Here is a 26,199-nt window from a genome sequence, read left to right as displayed (position 1 = left end):
CAGAGAGATAACAGTCCTGTTGTTTTATTGCCTGGTCCTGGCTTCTTTTATACTCTTGTACTACACACAAATGATTATTTGATCTGCACATTCAATTTGTGGAAAAGTTCAGAGTCAGTGTAACCAGACATTTTTGGCTAAGCTGTGAGAGTACAGTTGCTTTTTCTTTAACATCATTTATCAAAATTACAGTATGTGAACATAAGGAGCTGTGAGGATTGTTGCAGACTTTCCAAGAAATTATCAATGTATCACTACTAGAAAAAAAAATCTAGTTACTGTATCTCAAACAACAACATTCAGTTCATTGTTTACTGCCACGCTAATGCATGTTGACAGTTTCTGCTTTTTCTTGGACTTCTTTTTGTTCTTTACACAGCTCTAATAATGCTGTAATAACACATGGGATGTCATCTTCCACCACCTAACTACCACAGCATACTGTAGGCTGAAGCCAACTTTTGTCGTATCGGTTACATGAAAACGTTTCAGGTGACACATGAACACACACTCAGGGTGGTCCTGCTTCATTGACCCTAAAGAGGAACACTTGTAAGTGTCATCCTTGTCTTACACTTGACAAGGATAACCTTGCTCTCTGACAATGACCTACTTTCATTTGTCACTACATTTTTTTCCCCACTTTGCCTTCAGTTTGTAAGGGAGCTGCTTCCTTGTTTCTGTTAGGGATCTCCAAAGGGATAAATTGCATACGGATAATTTGTGCCTACAGCTCAACAACTGTAGCTCTATTTGAGAGTTAGAACTAATTTGTGAAGTTCTAATGTATAAAGTGTCATCAAGGAAGCTAACCTTATCTCCAAAACCCCTTATTGCTCATGGGAAAACCCATTTTAATTAGTAAATGTAGTAGAGTTAAAAATTGAAGGTCACCAAACATAAGTGATTTGGTAGCCTGGTGTTTGGTGCCGATATTTTTGCTGCTTTTAATGGTCCACAAAGGGAACTTTTTATTAAACAACTTGAAATATATATATATATATATATATATATATATATATATATATATATATATATATATATATATATTAATGAGACTTACAATTATTAAAACAAAAAACAGTGTTTTTAACTTTTCGTACACTTTGTCTTTCGTCTGCGCATGCGTAGGAACGCTCCTCCACCCGTAGATTCCACTGTTGTCATGACAACAAGTCAAAACTCAAATCTGACTTCTGACAGCTAGCTGAAGTTTTCTCCTCGTTCCTGTAACGTAAGTCAAAGCTCATTGTTGTTGAGCTCAAATGAAATTAGGTATACAATCTTCAGAGGGGATACGCCCTGGTTAAAATGCTGCTGTCGACCTGCAAAGGTGTCGCGGTAGCACCGGGGCAAGGAGGTACGGAGCCGGCGGCAGGTGGACAAAGCGACGACCACAGAGGACCTCAAAGCGGGGAAGAGAGGCGACAAGGGCTCGGTGTTCAGGAGTGGCCTGACGGATCCAGATATGAGGGAGAATTTGTGAACGGCTTCAAACACGGCAGAGGGAGGTACACCTGGAAAAATGGAGAGGTAATGTTAAATGAACATGAAAAAGAATCGGTCAGCCTTTTCTAGTTTAGGTCAGCTAACGCTAACGTTAGCTCAATTCATTTTTAGGAATTCATAGTCAATAATATACTGTTCTGTTATGGTATGTCGTGTGTGACATGACAATAACATGTTTTACTGTCTCCTGTCAGTTTTTCCTGAAGTTAAATAATGCAAGTCACTATTTGATGTTCCTGTCTGTTCCTTTGTGTAGTTCTATGAGGGCTCTTTCTACAAAGACTACAGGCATGGGGATGGACTGTACTGTTGGCCCATAGGCCACAAGTTCACTGGCAAGTTCTACCTCAACAGAAAGGAAGGATACGGACAACAACTGTTCCCTGATGGAGCCATCTTTCAGGTAAAATTGGTGAATTTTGTGGATGCCAGGCATTTTGATAGGTTTTTGTTTTGTTTTTAAATATCAGTAAATAACATTGAACCTCTCTCCACCTCTCAGGGTTTGTACCATGCTGACCAGAGGTTTGGTCCAGGTGTGGTTAGTTATCCAGATGGGCGTAAGGATGTGGGTCTGTGGCTCCAGGAGCGCCTGCTTAGGCTCTGTACGACTGATGAAGAGGGCTTTAGCCTAAAGAACTTTCCTGAATATGCTGCCTACTTGTACCCAGCTGCCATCACAGATTCCCTGACTCAGGTACATGCTAACCACTGTCTATAGAATAGGCATGCCAGGCTAAAACATCTTTTTAATACGTATGTTTAGTTTAAAATGTCATGTGTTATTGTTTTTAAAACCAAGCCATTACTATGTAAAACAGAACATCTCTCCTTACCAGATTGTCCAAAACATCTCTGTAAGACACTAAATCATTGTATTTCTTGTTGTAATTGTAATTGTAATTTATTTATTTGAACAGGGACAGTGCACAAAAAACATTAATAGATGTCTTGTGCCAGGTTGTAGCAAATTGCTAATTTCCGCCCGTAGTCCCTGGGCAGGTAGATGGCACATTAAAATACAGACAAAGTATTTACAGTACAACATATACAATACAGATACATAAAGTCATGAAAATCTTACATTATTGTTCCCCTATCCCACCCCAAAAACACACAGTAATGTAGCACATCAATTTACTGGTGGGAGCAAGTCTGCTTAGTTAACAAACAATGCTTTGCTAAGCGTGAAAATGAGTGTAAGTTAGTGAATGTAAATGGACTGTATTTATATAACCGCTCTACCACTGAGCCACAGCCGCCCCGATATATAGTGCATGAAATTAGCTCTGTAGGAAGAGTATTCCACTGATTTTAAGCCACAAAGGAGAATGATGTCCTCCAAAATGCAGTTTGGGTTGTGGAAGACTACATTTACCCCTTGTGGAGGATCTAGTTACCAATGTTGTTTTTTCAGAGCAGAGTGTAACACATCTTTTCAGAGGAGGAGCAGAAGGATTATGAATAATTTTAAAAATGAAGCAAACATTTGAGTGAAATATAACATTTTCAAGATTTAGCATGTCATATTTAGTGAGAATATGACAGTGATGGTAATGACGTGGCTTTTTGTCATGGATATTGAGGGCACTTTTTTATAATGATTCAAGTGGCCTTAGGGCTGTTTACATGCCTGAGACCAGCTTGAAATACAATATAAAAAATGTGGAATAATCATTGCGTATAGGTATGTACTTGATGCCTCAACAGTAAGGGAATTTCTTATGTTTCTGTAGTGAGATTCAACTTCAGTGTGTTGGCCAGCTTTTTGAGATGTTTTTTAAAGCTGAGAGTTGGATCAAGGGTGACAACCAGATATTTGAATTGGTCCACATTTTTTATTATTTGCCCATTTACAAAGATGTCAGGACACTCTCTAAGTTTGCACCTGTTTGTGAAAAACATTGTAGCAGACTTGTCAACATTCAATGTAAGGAATGTTGCAGCCAGTCAGCAACCCTATGCATTGCCTTTGTTAGTTTTATAGAAACCTCTGTGGCATTTTTCCCATGAGTATATGTATATATTGATGTTTTTTTTTTTAACTCTACTGATTTATTTCCAACCCCCCCTGCTCCCCAAATATGTGGTGTTTACACAAACAAATTATAGTAAATGATGTCACTATATATGTATACATTTTCAAAATATTCTTAACTGACATCTCTGCTCCTCTCCTCCTCTTACTAGCCTTCCACTAGTGGTTTACAGACAGAAGCCAGGACAGACTCTGAGGTAAAGTACTGCTACAATGAACTATATGAGCTTAGTAACTTAACTCAAAACAGATCAATTAATTCCCCATCCTCCTCAGGTGGATACAGAAACAGATCTGCTCCCAGATGATATTTTTATCCTTCCCCCCGGCATGGAGAGTTACTCAACAGATGGTGACCACTTGCCGCTGCCCCCTGGCCGAAGAAGAGAGCTGGATCAACACTTCTATGGCGAGCTGTGGGAGCCAGAAGCTTATCCGCACAAAGGCTATGAGCGAGACCCACTCTCCACCCTGCCCTTACAGGCCCGCATGCAGGCTCACATACACAGACACAGGTCAGACATACATCAACATTTTGCTGGCACCAGTATTGAATAAAATAACAAGACAAACATATCATGTACAGGTACAGTTTTGTGAGTAAACTGAAATAATATGTTTGCTAATACTGTATGTATGTATTTGTGTGTGTCTCAGACTACAGGCTGAAAATGTGGGCTGGGATGTGGCAGCTGTTCTCTCTCTGAACAGGGAAAGTTTTGGTCCTAAAGGGCCTTTGGAAGTCAGTTCCGAGTTGTTGATCCAGCATGCCTCCCGAGGTGAACTGCAGGCTGTGTCACAGATCCTCCAGACTGGTTTGGTCCACCCTGATGTAGCAGATTCACAGGGACACACTGCACTGATCGCTGCCACAGTAACACATTATTTATTTATTTATTCAGTTTTTCTTATTTGCTATTTGATTGTTATCCAAGCCAGGTTTCAAAATGTTTTTTTTTTTTTTTTTTTTTTTTTTTTCAATTTCATCAATTACAGCAAAAAAGACAAATAAATAAAAGATTAAAATGTTTATTCTTTAGTTTTAGTCTCATGTTTGTCTCTGATTGTTTGATTTTGTTTCTTGTACCTTTCAGGTAAACTGCAATAATGATGTGATCCAGCTGTTGTTGGATATGGGTGCCGATATTGATAAGTTGAATTGTGAAGGCATGTCTGCCCTGGCTGTGTGTCATGTCCTCTACTACCCTTTTCAGTCTCTGTACACCACTTTGGCTGAACCACCTGCCAAAACTCAAGTAAGATTCTACCTAATGTAGTTTTTCTCTCTGTTTCCTCATCAACTCTAGATTTGTAGTGCACATATATGAAACTGTGTTTTGTACAGACAATTAAAATGAAACAAATTGCACTGTATTGTGTTGTCAGGTTTTGAGGTCTCCATCTGTAGGTGGGAACAGTCCCCAGATCAGCCAAGTGGACTTCACTACAGACACACCCAGGTTTAACAACAGACCTCAGAGCAATAACACAATCCTGAGCAACTAGTCACCTATCTGACTCACCAGTAGGAATGTAGCTGATATCACCTCTCTCACATATTGATCAGGAGAAACTGTATATATTGTACAGTATATCCTGTTACGCACAGCAGAAAAAAGTTCACTGATAATGGTCTTGCCAATGTCATATTCATAGATTTGTCACTCCCTACAGTGTTACCACCCTTTGACCATGTATTTCTCTAAAACAAGTTTATTTAAGTTCCATATTTATTTTGGGATTTTCAGGACAGCGGAAGAACTAACAGAGCACATCTTACATCACAGCTGTAAAGTGTCTCTTAACTCTGAGCTCATCACTGAGCGCATCACTGAGCGCTGGCCTGGCCTGAATGAACCTGAGACTCCTGCAGACACTAAACACCTACAGGAGGAGGAGAGAAAGGAGAAAGAGGTAGAAGGAGAGGAAAGAGACTGCAAGGAGACAGAGAGAGAGGGAAATGTTAGAGAGAGTGAAGAAAGGGACAGCAGGGAGGATGAGAATGAGAGCAAAGCGGAGGAAAGAGAGATAGAGAGCAGATGTGATCAAACGTGGGAAAATGAAGAAAGTGAGGTGAAAGGGAAGGAAAGAGAATTAAGGAAGAGCGAGGCAGATGTTGAGCTTGGTGAGAGGAGAGAAACAGAGTCAAGGAAAGAGAATATGGAAGTGAGCGGGGAGGATGAGGAAGATGTGGAGAAGAGAGTAAGGAATAATCATGAAGGGCATATAAAGGAGAGAGAAGACAGAGGACGTAAGGACATGCCTGATGTGGAACGCTTCATTCAGGTGTATGATGGTCACATCGCACTGGGCAGTGTGCAGTGGAAGGAATGTCAAACTACGGCAGCAGGAAAAGTTCAGGTATAAAGCACAGAAATCCCATACTATAATTGTATAATTTTTTTTTTAAGTTGTTTGAACTTAATGTTGTCTGGTCAACTCTGTCTGCAGCAGGGCAAAGACAAAGAACTGACCCAAAAAACGGCCTTTGACTCTGCCCACTCCGTCAGCAGCTATAAAATCCAGGTCACAGAGGAAGTGATGCAGCGCTCAGCAGAAGCACTGAGTCGCACGGGGATCCCTCAACGCTCTGACACACAGGGGACTGTGCGCAAAATGGCTGCCATGAAAACTGAGTAAGTCACCTCTTTCCTTGTACCCTTTCGCTATGTTCTGATTAAACTGATTGTCTTTGTGTTGTGTCTTTCTGACCAGACACCGTGTTCGTTTGAACACCTTGAAGCTGTTATTGGAACGGGGAGCTGACCCCAACGCGTCCAGGATCCCCATGCTGGTCCTCTTTTTAGCCATTATGGCGGCTGACACTGAGGCCGTCAGGAGACTGCTGCTGTGTGGAGCTCGCACTGACATTCCCCTTCCACCGGAGGTAGAATTCTTTTTTCAGTAATGTCACACAATACACGTTTGTTGAGTCACACAGAAAAGTGATCCCTCAAAACCTTAAACAAATTCCATAACAAAAAAATAAACATAAAAACATAAAATGACCCTCATCCTTTGTAGGAAAAAGGTCTGTATCCCCTACATGTAGCTGCAGCACTGCCAGGTCCAGCAGGTCCCATAATCACCGAGTTGCTACTCCATGCTGTCACTGACCCTGACACAAAGGCAAGCAACCAGAACGAGATCTATGAGCCGGATAAGGTGAGTGTAATTTTTTTTCTTCAAGTTTCTCAAGTCTGGTAAGAACAGAGTTTTAATTTGAGGTGTTTTTTTTTTTTTTTTTGCAGATTTTCATGAAGTCCCAGGAACCACTGAGCACCGATGGGAACCCAAATCTTAAAGAAGGAGGCCAAACAGCCCTACACGTGGCCTGCCAGAGAGACGGTGACTACCGGGTCAGTACATACTGTACGTGCACATGCTCACACCTATACATACCATCACTGATTAAACATGATGCTATGGACTGTTCTAATCCGTAGCATGTTGCATGACTTGATAATGATCATACTAAAACTCAGCAAAAAAAAGAAACGCCCCTTTTTCAGGACACTGTATTTTAAAGATACTGTTTTCCATGCTTGTTCAATGAACCATAAACAATTAATGAACATGCACCTGTTGAACGGTCGAAAAGACAATAACAACGTGCAGGTGGTAGGCAATTAAGGTCACAGTTATAAGAAAATGAGGAAAGTAAAGAGACCTTTCTACTAACTCTGAAAAACACCAAAAGAAAGACGCCCAGGGTCCCTGCTAATCTGCGTGAACGTGCCTTAGGCACGGTGCAAGGAGGCACGAGGACAGCAGATGTGGCCAGGGCAATACATTACAATGTCCCTACTGTGAGACGCCTAAGACAGCACGACATGGAGACAGGAAGCACAGCTGATCGTCCTCGCAGTGGCAGACCACGTGTAACAACACCTGCATAGGATCGGTACATCCGAATATCACACCTGCGGGACAGGTACAGGATGGCAACAACAACTGCAAGAACTGGCCAGTCTGGTGCAGTACATGAGGAGGAGATGTACTGCAGTACTTAATGCAGCTGGTGGCCACACCAGATACTGAGGGCTACTTTTGATTTTGACTTTGTTCAGGGACACATTATTCCATATCTGTTAGACACATGTCTATGGAAATTGTTCAGTTCATGTCTTAGTTGTTAAATCTTGTTGTTTATTTTTTTGCTGAGTATATATTTACCCAGTGTCCCAGAATGACAAAGGAAACATGTTACACACAAAAATACACAAAGAGTTCAAACAATTAGTTGTTAAGTTTATTTTACTTTCAACAGAATGGCTTTTATTGTTACTGGTTAAATACAATGGCTAAGAAGACATTTAATATCTTTACTACTAACACAAAACTTTGCATGGCTGTTGCCTCTGCAGGGTATTTATTACAAGGCAGAAAATCACAAATACCATGAGGTTTGCTAACAGTAATACTGTGTTCCATTTAAAGGACTTCTGTGTTTGTTTGTTTTTTGCAGAATGCCAGCAAGGTGGTAGCCCTCCTGCTCTCCCACGGAGCCAGCACAGACCTCATCTGGAGTGGACACTCACCTCTCTCCCTGGCTATAGCAAGTGGGAATGACCTGGTAGACCACCCACCCACACACACACACACACACACACACACACACACACACAATACTGTACATGCCTACAAAACCTGAACCTTGCTCTGAACCTGTTCCTTTTCCCTGTTCAGGCAGTGGAGGAGCTGTTGAACGGAGGTGCAAATCCCAACATCCCTCTGGGCCGCAGGGTGGGCAGCGCCCTCTGTGCTCTCGCCAACATTAACTACCACTTAGGTGGCAACAGAGCTAAGCTGGTACGCACACAAGCACACATGCACAGACAAATAGCCCTATATGTAGATGAAAATGTTTGGTGGATGGGTATTCACCCGATAAACCCTCATTAAGACTTTTACAGTGACATTTGTCAGGCATTTATACATTTATATTTATTTCCAACATGTAGCTGCCTGATACATTTACAGTGTTGACTGTTTATTTTTGATTTTTTGCTCACCTCCTCTAAGGTTGAATCGTGTGTGTGTGTGTGTGTGTGTGTGTGTGTGTGTGTGTGTGTGTGTGTGTGTGTGTGTGTAATGTGTCTCTAATGCAGTTGGACATGTTGGCTAAGGCTGGTGCCGACATCTTGATGCCAGTTACGGTGGGTGATGTTGTGGGAACCGCAGTCGACTATGCACACTGCTCCTTCAACCAGGTAACACATCGCTGTACGCATTTCAGTTGACTTCAGTTAAATACACAAACCTTGCAATAAATCATATCTTTGTAAACATATGGATTTGCTTTTGTAGAGACTGTGTCAAAGAGTTGTTGATTCAAATTTGTGGTTATTTTTTAAAGCCATAACTAGTGTTTGAGTTGTACTGGACTCCATTATATTGACTGGTGTTTCTAATATTTTGCCCCCCTTCATGTATGCCAATCTTTTATTCAGATGCATTTCTTTTTTGCATAATTTAACCTAAATAGCTGTCTGTATGTTATATGTCACTATCTAGGACTTTCGTATTGCCAACACTCCCTTCCATGCTCTGAACATGCGGGAGAGAGAAACATTCAAAGCACGGCGCCAGCTGCTGAGCATGATGGGAGATCTGCTAAGACAGACTGCTAGCCAGAGGGAGAATTTACATCTTACGTTGAATAGTCAGTACAGTGTATTTGTGTTTTTTTTAAGGCAAAAATATCTACTAATATCTATTAATTTTTGTTTTGAGTATGGCTGTGAATCACAGTCATCACTGTATTTATGTAACAGGTACGAGTAGCACGGGAGCAGGTGCCATTTCCTCAAACGTGCCCCTCCCCAGCTGTGAAAGTCTATCGACCATAACAGAAAAACACAGGTACATATACACACACAATTGACACACATTCGTGTTCATATTGTCCTTTTTATTTTTCTCATCCCTGTCATTTGAACTTGTACTCTGTCCAACTTTGAATCAACAATTTTGTCTGAGAGCTCAAAGTCAAAATAAGGAAACAGAAATGTTTCAGTTTACAACTCTGTGTGTGAATCTTTTCTTAGGAAACTAGCGTTTAGGTTCTGCTATCACTGTGGTCGCTCGGTGTCCGTGAAGCTGACTGCATGTAGCCGCTGCCACAAGGTCTTTTACTGCTCCAGGACCTGCAAACTAAAAGCATGGGATGAAAGACACAAGGACGAGTGTATCCGGGTGTCAGGTGGGAATTAGGGCCTCTCCATCTCCAACCCAGAAAACCAAATAGCACCAGCCCCAAACCCTACCCCGGGAGCACCGAAGCTCAAATAAGCTTTTAATAAAATGACAATGTATAACTTCATCATAGTGTTTTGAATCTGTGATATCTGTAGGATAAAGTCATAATGATGTACAATAGATGGGAAATACTAATTTGGTTTTATCTTTTGGATGAACAGAGCATGTAAATACTTTGTCTATCTGTCTCTCTCAATCCAGCATCTGCTGATGGCATCCAGAAGAGTGTTGTGTTTAAATCCCCAAAAGGCCCCAGGCCCTTGACTGCCATGTTGAAATCCAAAACCGTCCCCAGGCCCTTGAGTGTCAAGTTGAAAACCCAAAGGGCCCCCAAGCCCTTGAGCATGGCAGAGAAGGTATTGGAGAGCCAAGTCAACCTGAAGGAAAACTACAGCTTCAACTGATGGATACTAACATTTTGCATACTTAATAACAGCTGGAGTACAACTTTATCTACCCAATACTGCAATGCACTTCTGTTACATCATTTCTTTCTCTTTATATATTTGGCTAAAGGATGATGACATTATGTTGTGCCATAATAATATTTCTTTGGCGTATTTATACTTGTCGATTTGGAATCATCTGTTATAGTATTATGATAAAAGTGTAATAATGTTTCTCCCTATCTGTGCTATTGCCACAGAAACACTGAATGGCTGAATTTACATATTTTCAAATCAGTACCAGATTTTTGCATATGACTTCTTTTATATCTAAACATTCTGACTAAAGCTATTACTGTTGTTGATCTTCATTTTCGTAATATCCTCTGGTGGATTTTTGAATGAATAAGGAGAAGTACGACAAAAATATTAACTCAAGTTCCACTTTTCCATAGCTTTCAATTGCATCTCGTGGTCTTCATCAGCCATTTCATTCAAATAAAAGTACAGAAGTTTGAAATGGAAATTGTACTTAAAGTATCAAAAAGTACTTGTTCTACATAAGAAGTCCCCTGTGACTGATATTATATAGGACATTTTAAGATTATACAACAATGTGCAAGTAACGTTTTACTGTTCTGTAGCTGGTCGTGTTGGAGTGAGTTTCAACTACTTTATATACTGTTTTTTACTGTTTTATATTGGTGTATAAGACAGACCAGTGGTCCCCAACCTAGGGGTTGGGCCCCTCCATATGGACACAAGAATTAAATTAAAAGAATTCAAATCTTAATCAAAAAGGTAACTAGTAACTAAAACTGTCAAATAAATGTATTTCCTTTTGAAATGTATTTAAGTATGAAGTAAAATAGACTATTCAAGTAAAGTATTATAATAATTATAATAAGTAAAGTAAATACAGAACTCAAATAAATCTCCTATTTTTGTTTGAATGTCTTATCCAGGTCGTCTTTACAGTATCATTATATGTTGGTTATTTGTGCAAAGAAAAGTGTGTTGAACATGATTACCGTAAATGACCTAATGCCTGTTTTGCATAGTCATAACAGCAGCACTGTGGGGTGAGCTTGCTGCTGTATCCTGCGCCTTGAATCATACACCTATGAGTCAGTCAACAGACAGGACCCAGAGCCGGAGCAGGCTGGCATAACGTTACAGGCTGTCGTTGCACCGAAAATTAAACAAGCTTTTTTTTGTTATACTAAGACTTTCAATTATTGTTCAAAGAGACAAAGCCGCCGAAACAACTGCAATTCCAGACGTCTACTAAACTCCAGCAGAAAACGAATTATTCAAAGACTTCTCGTGATTGGAGCTGGAGCTATGAATGCGGACATGGAGGAGCAGGAAGACGAACTGCTCGCCTTCCAAAGTATCTTTGATTCGGAGGAGTTCGTCCGGGATGAGTCGAAGTCTGCCGGAGAAATTCGAGTATCTGTTGAGCTGCCTTCAGAGTTTATTGTGGCTCTGAAAGAAGGTAAGCCGGTTAGAAAAATATTATATTAATATGAACTTCTGTGTTCATATTAATATAATGTGGGTGTAGGTTGTGTTGACTGGGAAAATATGTCTTGTCAATTTACTTTGCATGGAAAACTACCCATTGTATAGCTTCTATAAAATAATTTTATTCTGTTTTTACTAGCAAGGACCACGCCACAACAATATGTAATTTAAAGATGTAATGAATGCTTGATTATATTGAATGTTAAGAGCATAGGAAATAGATTTGGATGGGGGGTGAGATTGAAAAGAGTCGTCTGGTTGGTTGGTCCGGTAGGATGTAGGCTACTGGAGACCGGGCGGAGTGAGACTCAGTGGGTGTTCCGTCTCAGGTGCTTTCCCCCGAGCTGATTTCATATCGCCCGGGCCGTACCTAGGATAAGAAATAAGAGAGGAAGTCACTGGACTAAGTAGGAAGGGATGAGGTAAGTGAGAAGTCGAGCTATCAAAGGTAAAAGGCAGGGAGGGTGGGTCGAGAATGCGAAGATAAACACCGCTGAGTCGGTTGGCTTGGAATTTAAAGAGGTGTGGCGTCGACCTGCTCCCGAACCTAAGTTAATTCATTAACTTAATTTATTACAAATAATTTCAAGAAATGTTTTAAAATATATTAAAAAAAAAATTGTAAATGTGTCATGAATGCGAATGTCCAAAAATGTAAAACAGTAGGCCTAACAGTCGACTGAAATTAAATGTTATGTCTGGATAAGTTCAGTGTCCCCACAGGCTGTGTAAAAGCAAGAGAAATAATGATGAAACCAGGAATGTTTCTTTAAGTATTGAATATTTAACATATAATATACTTTGGTCATGTCGTATTCTTTTTTTCTTTCTTTTCCTTAGGTGAAACGCTGAGACAGTATGAGTTATCATTCCTTCCACCTCTGCTACTGAGCTTTGAGCTCCCTGAGGACTACCCATCCTCCTCCCCTCCCTCCTTCACCCTCACCTGCAGCTGGCTGACACACACTCAGGTAACCAGTAGTCGTAGAAGCCATGTGGCTCAATTGAAACAGTATGAGTCACATTTACAACCTGCCAGGCGAGATGAATGCAGATTGCACAGGGTCAACAAAGATTACATCAGTCTATTTGCCATCACCTCCCACAGCTCTCTGCACTGAGTGCTCAGCTCACTGATCTCTACCGGGCCACTGCTGGTGCTGTGGTGCTCTTCTCCTGGGTACAGTTTCTTAAAGAAGATGCCCTAAGGTTCCTGGACATCCATACTCTGCTGGAGCTCCCCTCTGATGAACACAGCACCCAGTACGATAGCCAGGACTCCTTAAATGCTGCACACTCTGAACCAAAAAATAATCAACACACTCCAAAGACAGGACCCACAGATTGCCAAAGTTATAATGTCTTAGATCCATGTAAACCGGACCTCTCTGCGCCATCGTTAGAAGTTGAGCATCCGATAGTGATTCTTGCTGATGGCCAAGATCCTTCAATCTCAGACTGGAGCAGCACAGACTCTCAGGGAGCTGTGGCATTGATTCAAAACACTTCTAATGATTCGCACCATATTGCACAGGCCTCAGACGTGAGGGAGGCTGAACAGACCCTCCAAACCTCAGAGTTCAAGGCTGACTTAGAGAATGATCTGTACTCAGCAGCAGGCCAATCGAAGCGTCTTCCATTTGCCCAGTCTGGTCAAAGTGGCCAGGAAGCTTTCTTAAATGAAGGGGATGTTTCAGTCTCATTAATACTTCCCTCTAGCTCCTCAGACCCACAGGATCAAAGTGAACAAGGAGCTGCTTCTCTGCCAATCGACCCCAGAGAATCCCCTCGTAATGAAACCCAAACGTTCCCTGGTCTTTCCCAAACTCCGTCACAAACTCTTCTGTGCCAGCTCTTGATCTATAATGCGACTCAGAAACAGAAAGCGTTTGCCACCACAGTGTTTGACTGTGGTGTGTGTTTTATGGGCTGGCTCGGTTCGGACTGTGTGCAGTTGTCCGAGTGTGGCCACATCTTCTGCCAGGCCTGTCTTGCCGAGTTCTGCAAGCTCCAGATAACAGAGGGGAACATCCGGGCTGTCACCTGTCCTGAGGCAGACTGCTCTGCCACCCCTACACCTGCACAGGTACAGTCCTGACCTATGTGTATGTTCTCTCTGCCAACTACAGCTTCTCTTTAAAGCTCTTTCTTGTGTTTTAAGGCTTTGGGATGCTAAAGCCTTAAAACACAAGATCTGTGCTGAAAGAAGTATTTATATCCTTTACTTAAGTAAATGTAGCAACAGTACAATTTGAAGATTCAATACAAGTAAAAGGCCTGAATTCAAAGTTTTACTTAAGTAAGAGTACATAAGTATTACTTGAAGTACCAAAAGTTAGGTACTCAATATGCAAACTAGAGTTTATATTATTTTATTATATTATTGTTGATGCATTAACATGTTAGTAGTGTTTTAATGCTGCAGCTGAGCTGAAGCACAATTTAGCAACTTTATATATAGTGTCGGGCATTTTTCATATATAACAATGCATCATATTTTGTAAGATGATTTTGTATAATTACAGTATTTTGAATTTGTAAAGTCACTAGTTAAATCTAGCTGTTTAATTAAATACAGTGAAGTAAAAATACATTTTCTTCTAAAATGTAGTGGAGTAAAAGTATAAAGTAGCATTAAATGGAAATGCTGAAGTGCCTCAAAACTGTACCTCAGTACAGTAATTAGGTAAATGTACAGAGTTACTTTCCAACACTGAAGATGCGAATGTGATTTCTGGTGGACAAACTATGTAACGGCAATACGTTTTCTAAACTTCTGCATATATATTTATTATATATATGAAATTTCTTGTTACTTATGCATGTTTGCAGATGTACACCAATACCAATAGCTGCAATAATATCAGCCGATATTTCAGTATAGCTCAACAAAAGACACTACTATTTAATAGCAAAAATAAATCACTTGCATTTTACTGTAATTTAGATGACATGACTTCCCTGACACACACTTTGCCTTGATTTTCCCTGTTTGGTAGGTGAAGCGTCTGGTAGGGGAGGAGCTGTTTAGCCGCTATGATCGTCTCCTGCTACAGTCAACTCTGGACTGCATGGCTGGTGTGTTTCCCTTATATTCTTGTTAAACTGAGGAAGTATTCAAAGCCTTTATACAGAGATAAAATATAGCACCTTCTCTGGGGAAGTCAGAAATTAGATAGCATGTTTTTCATTTGTCACTGCATAGAAGTGTATTAAAATGTTTTTTTTCGAATTGTTTCATTTCATGCATGTCATTTTGCTATTCGCAATCCAACTGTGAAAGCACCACTAATAAAAAACACAAAGAACATTTTTAGCACCTTATTGTTATGGGGGAAAAAAATAATTTCATTTTACATTGTGTTCATGGAGGAGTCTCTGCTTATGTCTCTTCTTTCTCCTCCTCATAGATGTGGTGTACTGTCCTCGGCGTACCTGTGGTTCAGCCGTCATCGTGGAGAAATCTAGCACTGCAGCTCTGTGCTCTGTGTGCCGCTTTGCCTTCTGTGTCACCTGCAAGAAGACGTACCATGGAACAGGTGACTGTCGGGTAAAGAGGAACATTAACACGGAAATACAAGCCAGTATAGACCTGCCACAGTCAGAAGGTACACAAACATGTGTGTGTGTGTGTGTGTGTGTGTGTGTGTGTGTGCGTGCGCGCACGTGCGTGTATTTTTGTGTAAAAAATCAAATGTGTAAGAAAACTTTTTTTCTGCAATTATTATTATTATTATTATTTGCTAATATCTAAAGTAACTAGTAATTAAAGCTGTCAAATAACTGTAGTGAAGTAAAAGGTACAATATTTCCCTCTGAAATGTAGCCGAGTAAAAGCATATAGTATCATGAAAAGAAATTACTCAAGTAAAGTGCAAGTACCTTAAATTTGTACTTAAGTACAGTACTTGAGTAAATGTACTTAGTTACATCCCACCACTGATTTGTGTGGATGCAGATGTGTCTGGATGTGTACCTGAAGCAGTGCTCTGTGTTTCTGTGTGTGTCTCAGAGGGGCTGAGGGCTCTGTTGGACGACTATGCCAGTGGCAGTAACAAGAGGCAGAGCCTCTTGGAGAGCAGATACGGCCAAAGTAGAATGCAGAACACTATGGAGGACCTTCTGAGTGAAAGCTGGATAGATTCCAATAGCAAATACTGTCCTCACTGCTTCTGCAGAATAGAGGTATTCAGTTATTTACCTATTGGCAACTTATTTGCATACATACACATGAACTCATGAAAAACAGACACGCATGTGTTTAAAGTTTTGACTGTGTCTTTGCTAATGCATATGATGCTTTCTGTGTTGTAGAAGAACAGAGGATGTAACATGATGACGTGCTCTCAGTGTGGACAGAGCTTCTGCTGGGCCTGCCTCTCCAGACTAGGAAATGATTCAGGCAGACACTTTTTTGACACTCCCTGCTCTCTCCACCAATACGACTAGTGCTGCTGGTGCTTCAGCTACCTTTACTACCAGCCACTGGCCACCAGCTATGGAAGGAATGGAGTAAACAAATGTTGCACATGGTATGCTGTGTTCAAATTGGTTAGATTTTTTAATGTACTTTTAACAAATACTTGACAATGCACATAAATGTAGATTTTACGAAAAAAATGCAAACATAAATAATGTGGGGCATATAATTGTAACCTCAACACATTTTAAATATGTCAGTGGTGGAAGAAGTACTTAAATATTTTAGTAAAGTAAAACTAGCAATACCACAGTGTCAAAGTATTTATTATGCAAGATGTCCCATTTCAGAATATTATATTATTGGATTATAATCAGTGATGCATTAATATGTAAGCATCCCTATTGTTGCAGCTGGTAAAAGTGGAGCTCATTTTAACTACTTTATATACTGCTGGTTAGCGTAATCCATAATAATAGATCATCACTAATTAGTCGATTTATATTTTGTATTAATAATCTGAATCTGAGAAGTAACTAGTAACTGTCATATAAATGTTGTGTAAAAGGTACCATATTGACTTAGTTAAGTGGGGTAGAAGTATAAAGTAGCATGAAATGGAAATACTAAGTAGCAGTACCTCAAAACTGCACTTAAGTACAGTACTTGAGTAAATGTACTGGCAACTGTACACATAAAACATTGTAGGATAAATGGTATTTTGCTACAGATGGGCCAACAAAGTAATTCATACAAAAAAAGCCCCAAACATACTAAACTAAATATATCACGGTCATTCACAAAATCACACCGTGTGTCATACTGTGTCATGACCAGGAGAAGGTGCTAAACAACAAGAATGTATATACATATCAGATATTATTATATCAATCAATGCATTGGTGAAAACTGTTATTAAACATGCACGTTTACAGCTCTGGATGCTAAGATAAATAATCTATGAAAGGAAATCACCCAGGATGCCTTTTTTTTTTTTTTTTAACCAAGTCAGGGTGTTTATACTAAATAATATATCTATGTATATAATATCTAATATATTTCTTTTTTATATATTTATAATATATTATAAATAATAGATTTATACTCCCCAGTTATTTATATTGTACCTAGTGATTCCGCAATTGATTTTTTTAATCCAATTATTTCTTTGATTAATAGTTTGGTTTATAAAATCCACAAATAGTAAACAATGCCAATCATAAATTCCCAGAGCCTGTGGTGAGCAGTAGTCCAAAACCTGAACATATTCTGTTTACTGTCATATCAGACTAAGAAAACAAGCAGATATTCACATTTGAGTTTACTTTTCTGTTAATATACTGATTGATGAAGCAAATAATCATTGCAGCTTCAGTACCTAGAGCAGGGGTCTCAAACTCGCGGCCCGGGGGCCAATTGAGGCCCGCGGGCTGATATTTTGTGGCCCCCCTACTTGACATCAAAGTTTAGTTTCAGTGCGGCCCGCGTGTTGTTCTGAACAACACTGCTTTTATTTTTTTATCACTTACGGGCTACCATAGCTAGTCTCGTGACTGTGGCGTTTGTTGTCAACGGAAGTATCAACGTTAGTCACTTGGTAGAAACGTGTTCCGGAGTGACAGAAAATATATGCCATCACCCAGTTCCAGTCATGTCTCTCTCAAAACGTGCCGTGAAGAGAAAGGTTGGCGACGAGCACAGGCAATTTCAGTGAAAGTGGAAGACGGAATATTTTGTTATCGAGCACAGGAGCACCCTTACATGTCTTATATGCACAGAGAAAGTTGCGGTGTACAAGGAATATAACATCAGACGTCATTACTCAACTAGACATGCTGAAGAGTATAAAAAATACCAGGGAGATGAGAGAAAGAACCGAGTCGCCAATCTTAAAAAATGTCTATTGATGCAACAAGATTTATTTAAGAAAGCAAACAAAGAATACTTTTGTTGAATACTTGACGCGGCCCAGCCTGACCCACACTCTGCCTCAAGCGGCCCCCAGCTAAATTGAGTTTGAGACCCCTGACCTAGAGTGTCACTTTTTAAACCCTGTAATGTACCAGTAGTTGTATTCTCAAAAAGTATTTTATCAGCATCAAATGATTTGTTCTACATGATTTTTAGTTGTGTAATAAATTTACAAGTACTGCTTTGGAATCGTTTAGCCTCAAACTCCTTAACTTTTAACATGTTATAGATGCATATTCAGCCACTATTCTTCAGAAATGCACATGCCTTTCAAAGGGCACCCTACAGGTTATTGGGCATTTTGCATCAACTCAGTGATTGACTTCCTGTTTTTCCTTCACTGTTCAGTCATAATAGTTGAACAAAGACCACTGTTGCATGTCCCCAGGCTGTCTGAGACATGATCGGAAATCTACAGCGGTCTTTCATATTGAGCCAAACAAAATACTGGCCCTATCTATTGCTCTCTCTCTCTCTCTCTCTCTCTCTCTCTCTCTCTCTCTCTCTCTCTCTCTCTCTCTCTCTGTGTGTGTTTTCCAGGAAAAATTCAGTTTCCACAAAGGGTTCATCACTTCCTCGTAAATGTCTAAACAACTGTTTGCCTTACTGACCTACAGTCCTCTAGCAGGGAACAAAGCACATCAATTACAACACCCTTAGAAAAAAGAAAGGGCCACTAAACAAAAATTGATTTTTAAATGGATTAAAAGAAAGAATGTGTAAATAGTGCATAATAGCTTCTTTGCTTTCTGTGATTGTGGTAATAGCCAATATATTTAAGTTAGGAGAGACCAGAAACAGAGCTAAAAGCAGAGGGAATATTAGACTCGCATTCACCGTGTGGCCAGAAAAACGACTCTAAATGAATGATAATGTTCAACTGTAACTGCTGGATGTGTAAATAAGCAACTGTTTGCTAGTGAGAAGATGATATGTCAATGTTGTTTACAACTTGTTTCCACTGCCCCCAGTGTCCAAAAAAATCAGTTATTGCAGATTAAAATAGTCATTGTATTGGCATTATTGTATAAGCATTTAGTGTTGCACCAAAGATTCCCCATAGTGCTCAGAGCCTTGCAGTGATTTTAAAAGATTACTATTACGATTAACTATATGGCACAAATGTACTAAAGTGCAAACCAGTATCAGGACAGAACAATCCTCTAGCTTGGTAGTACACCTAAAGACTTAATAAAGACAAATTAAACTACATAGGGCAAGAAAAGCTGCAGCTGTGCTGATGACTGCAGTTTAACATTTTCAAACATGAAACATGCCATTTAACCTTACTGTAGCTACTACTGTAGCTGTGCCCCTCTTAGTGCTTTCAGACAGGCAGATATACTGTAAAATAAAGCATTATTGAGCAACTGCATGGACTATTTTTGTCCATTCATTTGTTCAGATATTGATTTTATTGGATAGTTTAAGCAATGCACCTGCAGCATTTGAGAACATGCACTGTGCAAAAGAGTTATTAATTTCTTTTAGTATTAATTTAAGTATTAATAGCAATTCATGTGCATGCATCATTTTTAAAATGTACCCCTGATAAGAAAGCATTTATGATTTTTTTGGTTTTAGAGGTGAAGCTTTTTTATAGCAGCTTTACTAAATATATTTGTTTGTATCATATGTTTGATGTCCTGTCATGAAGTACCTTGCGACTGTGCCGCAAATCCAACAGGGACAATAAAGTTATCTACTACTTCTACTACATTCTCGTACCTTCTCGTATTGCTGGTATGAGTTAGAAACAGGTCTATTTTGCCCAACACTTACAATAACGACAGTATTACCGACATGCCTTCATTTGTACTGTACTGAGTAATACGCAAGGTGGTCATACATCTAATGTGCCAGTACTCCATACAGGTAAGTTCTTTTTTTTTACTGTTACTATAATTGCCACTGTTCATCATGTCATTCCATTATACCCACTGCTAAAATGATTATGAGTCATATTTCTTTATCTCTCTCCCTCTTTTCCTCTCTCCTTCCCCCCAACCGCTTATGTCAGATGACTGCTCACCAAGAGCCGGGTTCTGTCCGAGTTTTCTGCTTGTAAAAAGTTTTTCCTTGCCACTGTCGCACCAAATGCATGTTCTTGTGGAAATTGTTGGGTCTCTGTAAATGATAGCATATTAATATTGTACATAGTATAGACCTACTCTATCTGTAAAGTGTCCTGAGATAACTTGTGATTTGACACTATAAATAAAATGTAATTGAATTACTGGCCCAAATTGAAGCACTGATTTAATAGCTGCAAATTAGAAAGAACAAAGAATAAATCCAAACTTAAACCTGAGGCCAATACACCACATTTCAGGCAATCTGTTCATAAGGTTTGTGAGATATCCTGCTGACAGGCAAACAAACAAACTACCGGGGGCACAAGAACAGCTTTCTTGGCATTGGTTACATCAAGAATAATGAGTAAAGCCTGGCTATCAGTGCAGTGAAAACTAGGTTATGGAGAGCGTCTCCTCCTTGTGAGCCTATAACAGCATCAGCTAACAGAGCGGTTATTTCCCCCGGAGCGTTACGAGCTGAGCCGTGGAGGAGAACACATGAGACACACATTCACTGTAATAATCATCAACTCAGTCTGGTGATTAATATCATCTGCACGTTTATTCACCCGTCAGGAAACACACACACACACACACACACACACACACACACACAGCCTCAGAAATCAGTTGTCCAGGCATCCATCCAGTCAGTCAGTGGTATATTGGCAACATTGTTCAGAGGCACTGAAAGTGTGATGAGGTTTTCACAGAGACTACAGGAGTACATACTGTCCTGCAGGGGGCGCTGCTAGGAGGTTTTTGGGCCCCTAACAGTAGATGGAGGTGAGGGGTCCTGAATTCTGTCAGTGTACAAGAATGACTCAGTCTGTAGACCAGGATACATGGGCTTTGTGTTGTGATTGAGTAACAACATTAGAAAGCAATATAGCTGAAGTTGACAAGCACACAGAGTATATGCAGGAAAAAAATTATATTCTATTTCTGGCCTACAGTTAGATGAGGAGACTGACACTCATTTTTCTGTATTATTCTGTATACATACATTAAGTATGGAGCTGGAGCCAGGAGGTGATTAGCTTAGCTTAGCATAAAGACTTTTCTTGAACCTTCTGACTGAAAGCTTATCACAGCTCTCCCCAGGTCACGAATGAACCTCCACGGTCAACTATTTGTGGTTTTATGGGGAGTTTCGTGCCAGTGACGTTCCAGAGTCTTGTTGTCACTGTGAGGTTGCCAAAATGTTGCACTACACAACTCCCTCTAAAACCACAAAGAACACGAGTGAGACCACAAACGAACGAGATACGTGTTAATTAGTAAGCTTTTCGAGGTGTTGGCAGGCAGATTTATTAACTTTAGACAGAGTCAGCATAGCTTTTTCCCCATTTCCAGCCTTTATGCTAAACTAAGCTAAGCCAATCACCTCCTGGCTTCAGCTCCACACAACCCAAGTGTGGTATCAATCTTCTCATCTATCGCTTGGCAAGAAAGTGAAAAGGCATATTTCCCCAAATCTGAAACTCTGCCTTCAACAAATGCTACTTTGCAAATCCTGCTATAAAACAAATACCATGTAGTATGTGAAGGTTATTCTCAATCATCCAGGAGCTACGATATCTGGAGGAAATCAAAATCACTGGACAAGAGTTTTGGTTGAAGACTCTTTACTTTTCATCCAAAGAGCTTCTTCAGTTCAAATTGTTGTGGGGACTTGATTGCAACCGGACTCTTACATGCCCTCATTTTAACAGTGCATGGTCCCGCGCTAATGCTACTATTCCCTACAACAGTTGGACTAAAAAAGCCTTTGAGATAAACATAAAAGTGATAAGCCAATAATTTGGATTTAACTTTCTCCAGACAATTGATTAAAAAACTCTTTAGTGACTATTTGTCACTGTAATTTCAAAGAACAACTGCGTTCGTTAATATAATAATAATAATAATAATAATAATAATAACTCAATAATAACTCTTTCTCTTTCTTTGAAGTAATGGATAAACATCTTTTGATACAGGCCTAATAATTTGTACCAATGCTAGGTTATAGGTTATAGTTTACAGATTATAGTGGGGTTTTCTCTACTTAATATCACAGTGTTGCCCATCTGCCCTGGTCTGATCAGTCCAACAGCGCAACACATGAATACACAGAATTACAAATATAATACACATCCATAACAGCTTCAACTTCTCACCTTGTAAACATTAGGATACAAATTATTGAGAGGCAAATAATGACAACAAAGTCTTCATCTGAACTAAACAACACATACTTTTCTTTACAATTGCCTTTTTATATTCAGTACAAAACCATGATTCTTTCCAATGCCCTTTTGTAGATTCAGCACAGCATACAGACATTTCCAACCGACCGGTCATGTAAACAAACATTCTTGAACAGCATCCTCCCGGTCATATTTTCTCTCAATAGTAGAAACATTTAAACAGTTATTAAGTATGACTTTACTCATGCACAAAATAAACCAAAATACAATGTATATGGTGCAATATGTAACACTTCTCTGTGATTTAAAATGAAGCACTGAAGTTCAACTCATAAGTTATGGTGCTGAAACGCAGCATTCAGATAATAGCGTTGGTTAATGTGTGCAGTGAACAGTGAAACCAATAATTCTCAGTGTATTATAGTTACCAGCTGTTACAGTCTCTAACAAGTAAACACAGTTGGAACTAAACAAACAAAAACAGTACCCCATATGTATTTGAACTATTTTAGCATATTACCAGACTATACAACAACTAAACAGTCTTTCTAGAAGCATTAATGCAATCTAATCCCTTTCAGTGAACACAGAGCTAATAAAAAGGCTGATTGGCAAATTATTAAACCTGTTAACAGTAAATGGCTGTACGAAGATGCCATTATTTACCACAGTGGTTTTTTGATTTTGTTGGCTCTCAACTGTTTAAAACATTTGTGCAACCAATGAAGATCGTTAAATGCAGAATAGTGTTTCACTGCAACAATATCCATCCAAAAATAGTCCTGTATAAAAGGAGCAGTTTACCAGTGGTGTGGCATGTTTCAGCCCATGAACTACAAATGGTGTTTACTATGTTATTTCAATTAGAGCCTCCTCGTTTCAAGATGTTCTTGAATCAAGTGAAAATACCATTAGAGTGACGCTTTTTGAATTGTTCCCTTTAAAACTCTTTCAAATGAATAAAGAGGCTTTGGATGAAATGTTAATTGTGATAAATACTTATAGTTTAATTTTGTCCAAGTCCTCTTGTGGCCTCCTTCAGTGTCCTGACTCATATAGTGGAGGGTCAGTGATCTTTAATGTTTTTCAAAAAGCAAAACCAATCTACAACCATTGCTGTGATAGCTATAACATTGTCACAAAAAAGCAGAAAGAAAATGCCTTTACAGTTGAAGTGTGAGGGGACACAAGATAATTTAAGGGATAAGAAAGAAGTATAGTCTCTGCCACTCAAAATCACGTTTTTTTGTTTCTTTTTTACAACTTTTTGCAAGGTTTTTTGCGGGCTTCAGATGCATTGCTGAATTAGCCCATTAAGGGACCCCAGAGCAGAAATTTGCTGTTGGACCCCTGTTGACCCCCCACCTCCCACCCTACGGTAAATTCTGTATGTATCTGGTTACCTCCAAGTTCTCTTTAGCACAGTGCAAATCAGCAGACTATGATAGCTTCATTAATTGCCCAGACACCGAGAAGCCAATCAGGCCAACCAATGATATGCTGGAATCATACCACCTGGCGAGCAGCTTGGTAGACTAATATTTGCAATGCAAGCAACCTAACCGCAACATTCAGCAACGCTGAGGATAAGGCCAGGGACCTTAGTTGCACATCATACCCCTCTCCCTCCCCTTGTTTCCTGTCTGCTTTGTCAATTTTTCAAAAAGCTGAAAAATGCCACAAAATGCGAGAAAAAAAACGGTTATAAATGTCTATAGGTAGGTAATTTGATTAAACACATCTTTAGGGAGATATATGCAACATGTGAGCACAATAGAAATAGAAAAATACATGTAAAGGTTTTGACACAGGGTTCCTCTACAGGACAGGGCAGGACAAGATTAGCTTATTATGCAAAACTTGCCTTAGTTTATGTACTTTAGCTGTGCAAACTCCCCACAACTTCTCAATTTATCAAAGTACAAAATTCAATCGGCAATCAGAACTTGGGACATTTTGGGCCTCTGGGGATTTGGGGCCCCAGAGCAGTTTCCTGTCTTGTTCAAAGAAACAATTTTGTTATAGGAAAAATCAAGCTTTGGTTGTCCACACTTAAGGCCATAATCTGTAACGAGGGATCTCAAGTAAATATTTTAAGTGGTCCCGAGCCAAAGAGGTCGTGAACCACTGGTTTAGAGAGTCCAAACACGTGACTGAACAGACACAAAAAGGTTTCCAGGATACTCGCTTATCTTAAAGGCTCTTAAGGCAATGCCTCTCAGTAGTTTGATAGTTTTCTACGATCTCCTCATTTCCTTCATTCCTTTGCGGTTTATTATTTCATGCATTTGCTGCAGGTGTTCAGTAGCTCCATTAGATTGTGAGCCTGTCAACATAATAAAAGGTTATGGTACCCATTCTTTCATGTAAGACAAAGCTTGTTATTTCTAGAAGGAGGAGCAGGAGTGCTATTAACAGACTGCAACTCAGTTCAATTTGAAGAACTCTTTGACTAGCTGTCTCACCCACAGCTTCCGTTACAGCTCTGCTTTCATCAGCTTATCTGTGTTACTTTTCTATTAAACCATACAACACAGTGGGCTAATAAAACAGCCTAGCATTTTGTTTTCATTGCTCCGTTTGTCTCTCTTCTTCTCTCACGTTTAAATCCCAAAACCCCACAGTTCTTTGTCGTCACAGTGCTTTTCTCCTGAGTGTCCTCACGTATGTGATCAGGTGTGTGTTTGGGCTCTAGAGACAAATGAAAGACGTGAACAGCTGCCTCTCCCCAAAGCTAACTAAACCATGGATGCTGCTTTCATTTCCCTCTATAACACTTCTGATTACCCGATCAGGCCTTTGACTGATTGAATTATGTGGGAGTGTGTGTGCACTGCTGTTCTGCAGTCTCCTTTGAACTACAGATCTCTATCCTTGTAACATGTGATACATGTTGAGATCTAAATATATAGATGGAAAATCCTTTTAACTGCTACATGAAATAATTTCTTGAGGCATGAATAAAATATGTATTATTTTATATTCATAGGATTAAAGAATCATCAATCTTTAAATAACTATTTAAAAGAGTTGTTTGTTTCAAACAAGAAAAATGTAGATTGTTTGACCCTGTCATTTTCTTCTTTAGTCACTTAAAGTATGACAATATAACCAATATATATATATATATATATATATATATATATATATATATATATATATATATCCAAATGCTTTGCGACTGCACTGTGTTCAGCTCAGCACCACTGAACTGGACCAGATAATCAAATAAACAAAAAGAGAAAATCAGATTTGATTCCGATTACATGACTGATCTTTTCAGGATGGGCTTAACACTCAAAAACAGCTGGACTTGGCTCATACGGGGTAAAAAAAATTTAAAAAAAAATAAACTAAATGAAAAAAGAAGATGTGTCTACAAATCCAGACACAATCCACATCAGTCCTCTGCAGCTGTTTCACACAGCAGTAAAACCTGGGTATGTCCCCTCTGGGAATCAAGACCGATAGGGAGAATTAAATGATATGTCTTACAACCAGAAACATCCATGAGCTCTGCACACGTTCATTTGCAATTTGCAAACTCATTAGACGTTTGGAGTTAAATGCTTTCAGCTGCACGCATTACTGAGTTCCCAACGTGTTTGTACATTTCCTCCCATCACAGTGCCAGTTTGGCTGTGTTGTCAAGGCATATATTGAGCTTGTACCCTGCTGCCTCAGAGACAGCCTTTCCTGGCATGTGGTCCTCCAGCACAGTCACAATGATGAGGCTAGCAGCTTTAAACTAGACGGATGGTACCAGAGTTACTTCACCAATGAACAAGTAGTATAGAGGGCCTACAGTAAAATCTACACA

General features: G+C 39.6%; 2 protein-coding genes and 2 long non-coding RNA genes across 5 annotated transcripts; 3 read left to right on the top strand and 1 right to left on the bottom strand.

Annotated features, from left to right (window-relative positions):
• The first annotated feature begins 1,159 nt into the window (after positions 1–1,159).
• ankmy1 (ankyrin repeat and MYND domain containing 1) lies at positions 1,160–10,710 on the top strand. 2 transcript variants are annotated; one of them, XM_031282333.2, is made up of 20 exons: positions 1,160–1,533; positions 1,766–1,912; positions 2,012–2,206; positions 3,700–3,744; positions 3,824–4,062; positions 4,205–4,421; positions 4,642–4,803; positions 4,934–5,007; positions 5,296–5,908; positions 6,002–6,183; positions 6,263–6,434; positions 6,572–6,712; positions 6,799–6,906; positions 8,016–8,123; positions 8,237–8,359; positions 8,659–8,760; positions 9,065–9,212; positions 9,325–9,412; positions 9,598–9,752; positions 10,010–10,710. In XM_031282333.2, exons 1-20 carry the CDS (start codon positions 1,312–1,314, stop codon positions 10,210–10,212), a joined length of 3,444 nt encoding a protein of 1,147 aa, XP_031138193.1. In that variant the 5' UTR covers positions 1,160–1,311; the 3' UTR covers positions 10,213–10,710. The 2 variants fall into 2 exon arrangements, with proteins under 2 accessions (XP_031138193.1, XP_031138192.1); XM_031282332.1 differs by having other exon boundaries at positions 1,312–1,533; positions 5,999–6,183.
• A 567-nt stretch (positions 10,711–11,277) lies between these two features.
• Positions 11,278–17,005, top strand: LOC116038130 (E3 ubiquitin-protein ligase RNF14-like). The gene is made up of 7 exons (XM_031282334.2): positions 11,278–11,692; positions 12,562–12,692; positions 12,830–13,807; positions 14,721–14,799; positions 15,132–15,329; positions 15,734–15,906; positions 16,036–17,005. Exons 1-7 carry the CDS (start codon positions 11,539–11,541, stop codon positions 16,168–16,170), a joined length of 1,848 nt encoding a protein of 615 aa, XP_031138194.1. The 5' UTR covers positions 11,278–11,538; the 3' UTR covers positions 16,171–17,005.
• A 380-nt stretch (positions 17,006–17,385) lies between these two features.
• LOC116038132 lies at positions 17,386–18,259 on the bottom strand. The gene is made up of 2 exons (XR_004102028.2): positions 18,172–18,259; positions 17,386–17,519 (listed from the first exon to the last, which is right to left on the bottom strand). It is a non-coding gene; the product is annotated as an uncharacterized LOC116038132 (long non-coding RNA).
• LOC116038133 lies at positions 17,437–18,296 on the top strand. Its single transcript, XR_004102029.1, has 2 exons — positions 17,437–17,530; positions 18,178–18,296. It is a non-coding gene; the product is annotated as an uncharacterized LOC116038133 (long non-coding RNA).
• Positions 18,297–26,199: the final 7,903 nt, after the last annotated feature.

Source organism: Sander lucioperca, chromosome 11 (genome assembly GCF_008315115.2).
Source record: "Sander lucioperca isolate FBNREF2018 chromosome 11, SLUC_FBN_1.2, whole genome shotgun sequence".
In the NCBI taxonomy this organism is placed as follows: Eukaryota; Metazoa; Chordata; class Actinopteri; order Perciformes; family Percidae; genus Sander; species Sander lucioperca.
The sequence above is the reverse complement of the archived record's forward strand: the minus strand, read 5'-3'. Positions and strand labels throughout refer to the sequence as shown.

What these genes read in the sequence shown, in the direction of transcription:
- ankmy1 (XM_031282332.1), top strand. Translation starts at nt 1,312, where the DNA reads ATGCTGCTGTCGACCTGCAAAGGTGTCGCGGTAGCACCGGGGCAAGGA. An exon ending in AACCACCTGCCAAAACTCAA is followed by an intron (nt 4,804 to 4,933) that starts GTAAGATTCTAC and finishes TTGTGTTGTCAG; the next exon opens with GTTTTGAGGTCTCCATCTGT. An exon ending in GTGGCAACAGAGCTAAGCTG is followed by an intron (nt 8,360 to 8,658) that starts GTACGCACACAA and finishes TCTCTAATGCAG; the next exon opens with TTGGACATGTTGGCTAAGGC.
- LOC116038130 (XM_031282334.2), top strand. Translation starts at nt 11,539, where the DNA reads ATGAATGCGGACATGGAGGAGCAGGAAGACGAACTGCTCGCCTTCCAA. An exon ending in TATTGTGGCTCTGAAAGAAG is followed by an intron (nt 11,693 to 12,561) that starts GTAAGCCGGTTA and finishes TCTTTTCCTTAG; the next exon opens with GTGAAACGCTGAGACAGTAT. An exon ending in CCACCCCTACACCTGCACAG is followed by an intron (nt 13,808 to 14,720) that starts GTACAGTCCTGA and finishes CCTGTTTGGTAG; the next exon opens with GTGAAGCGTCTGGTAGGGGA.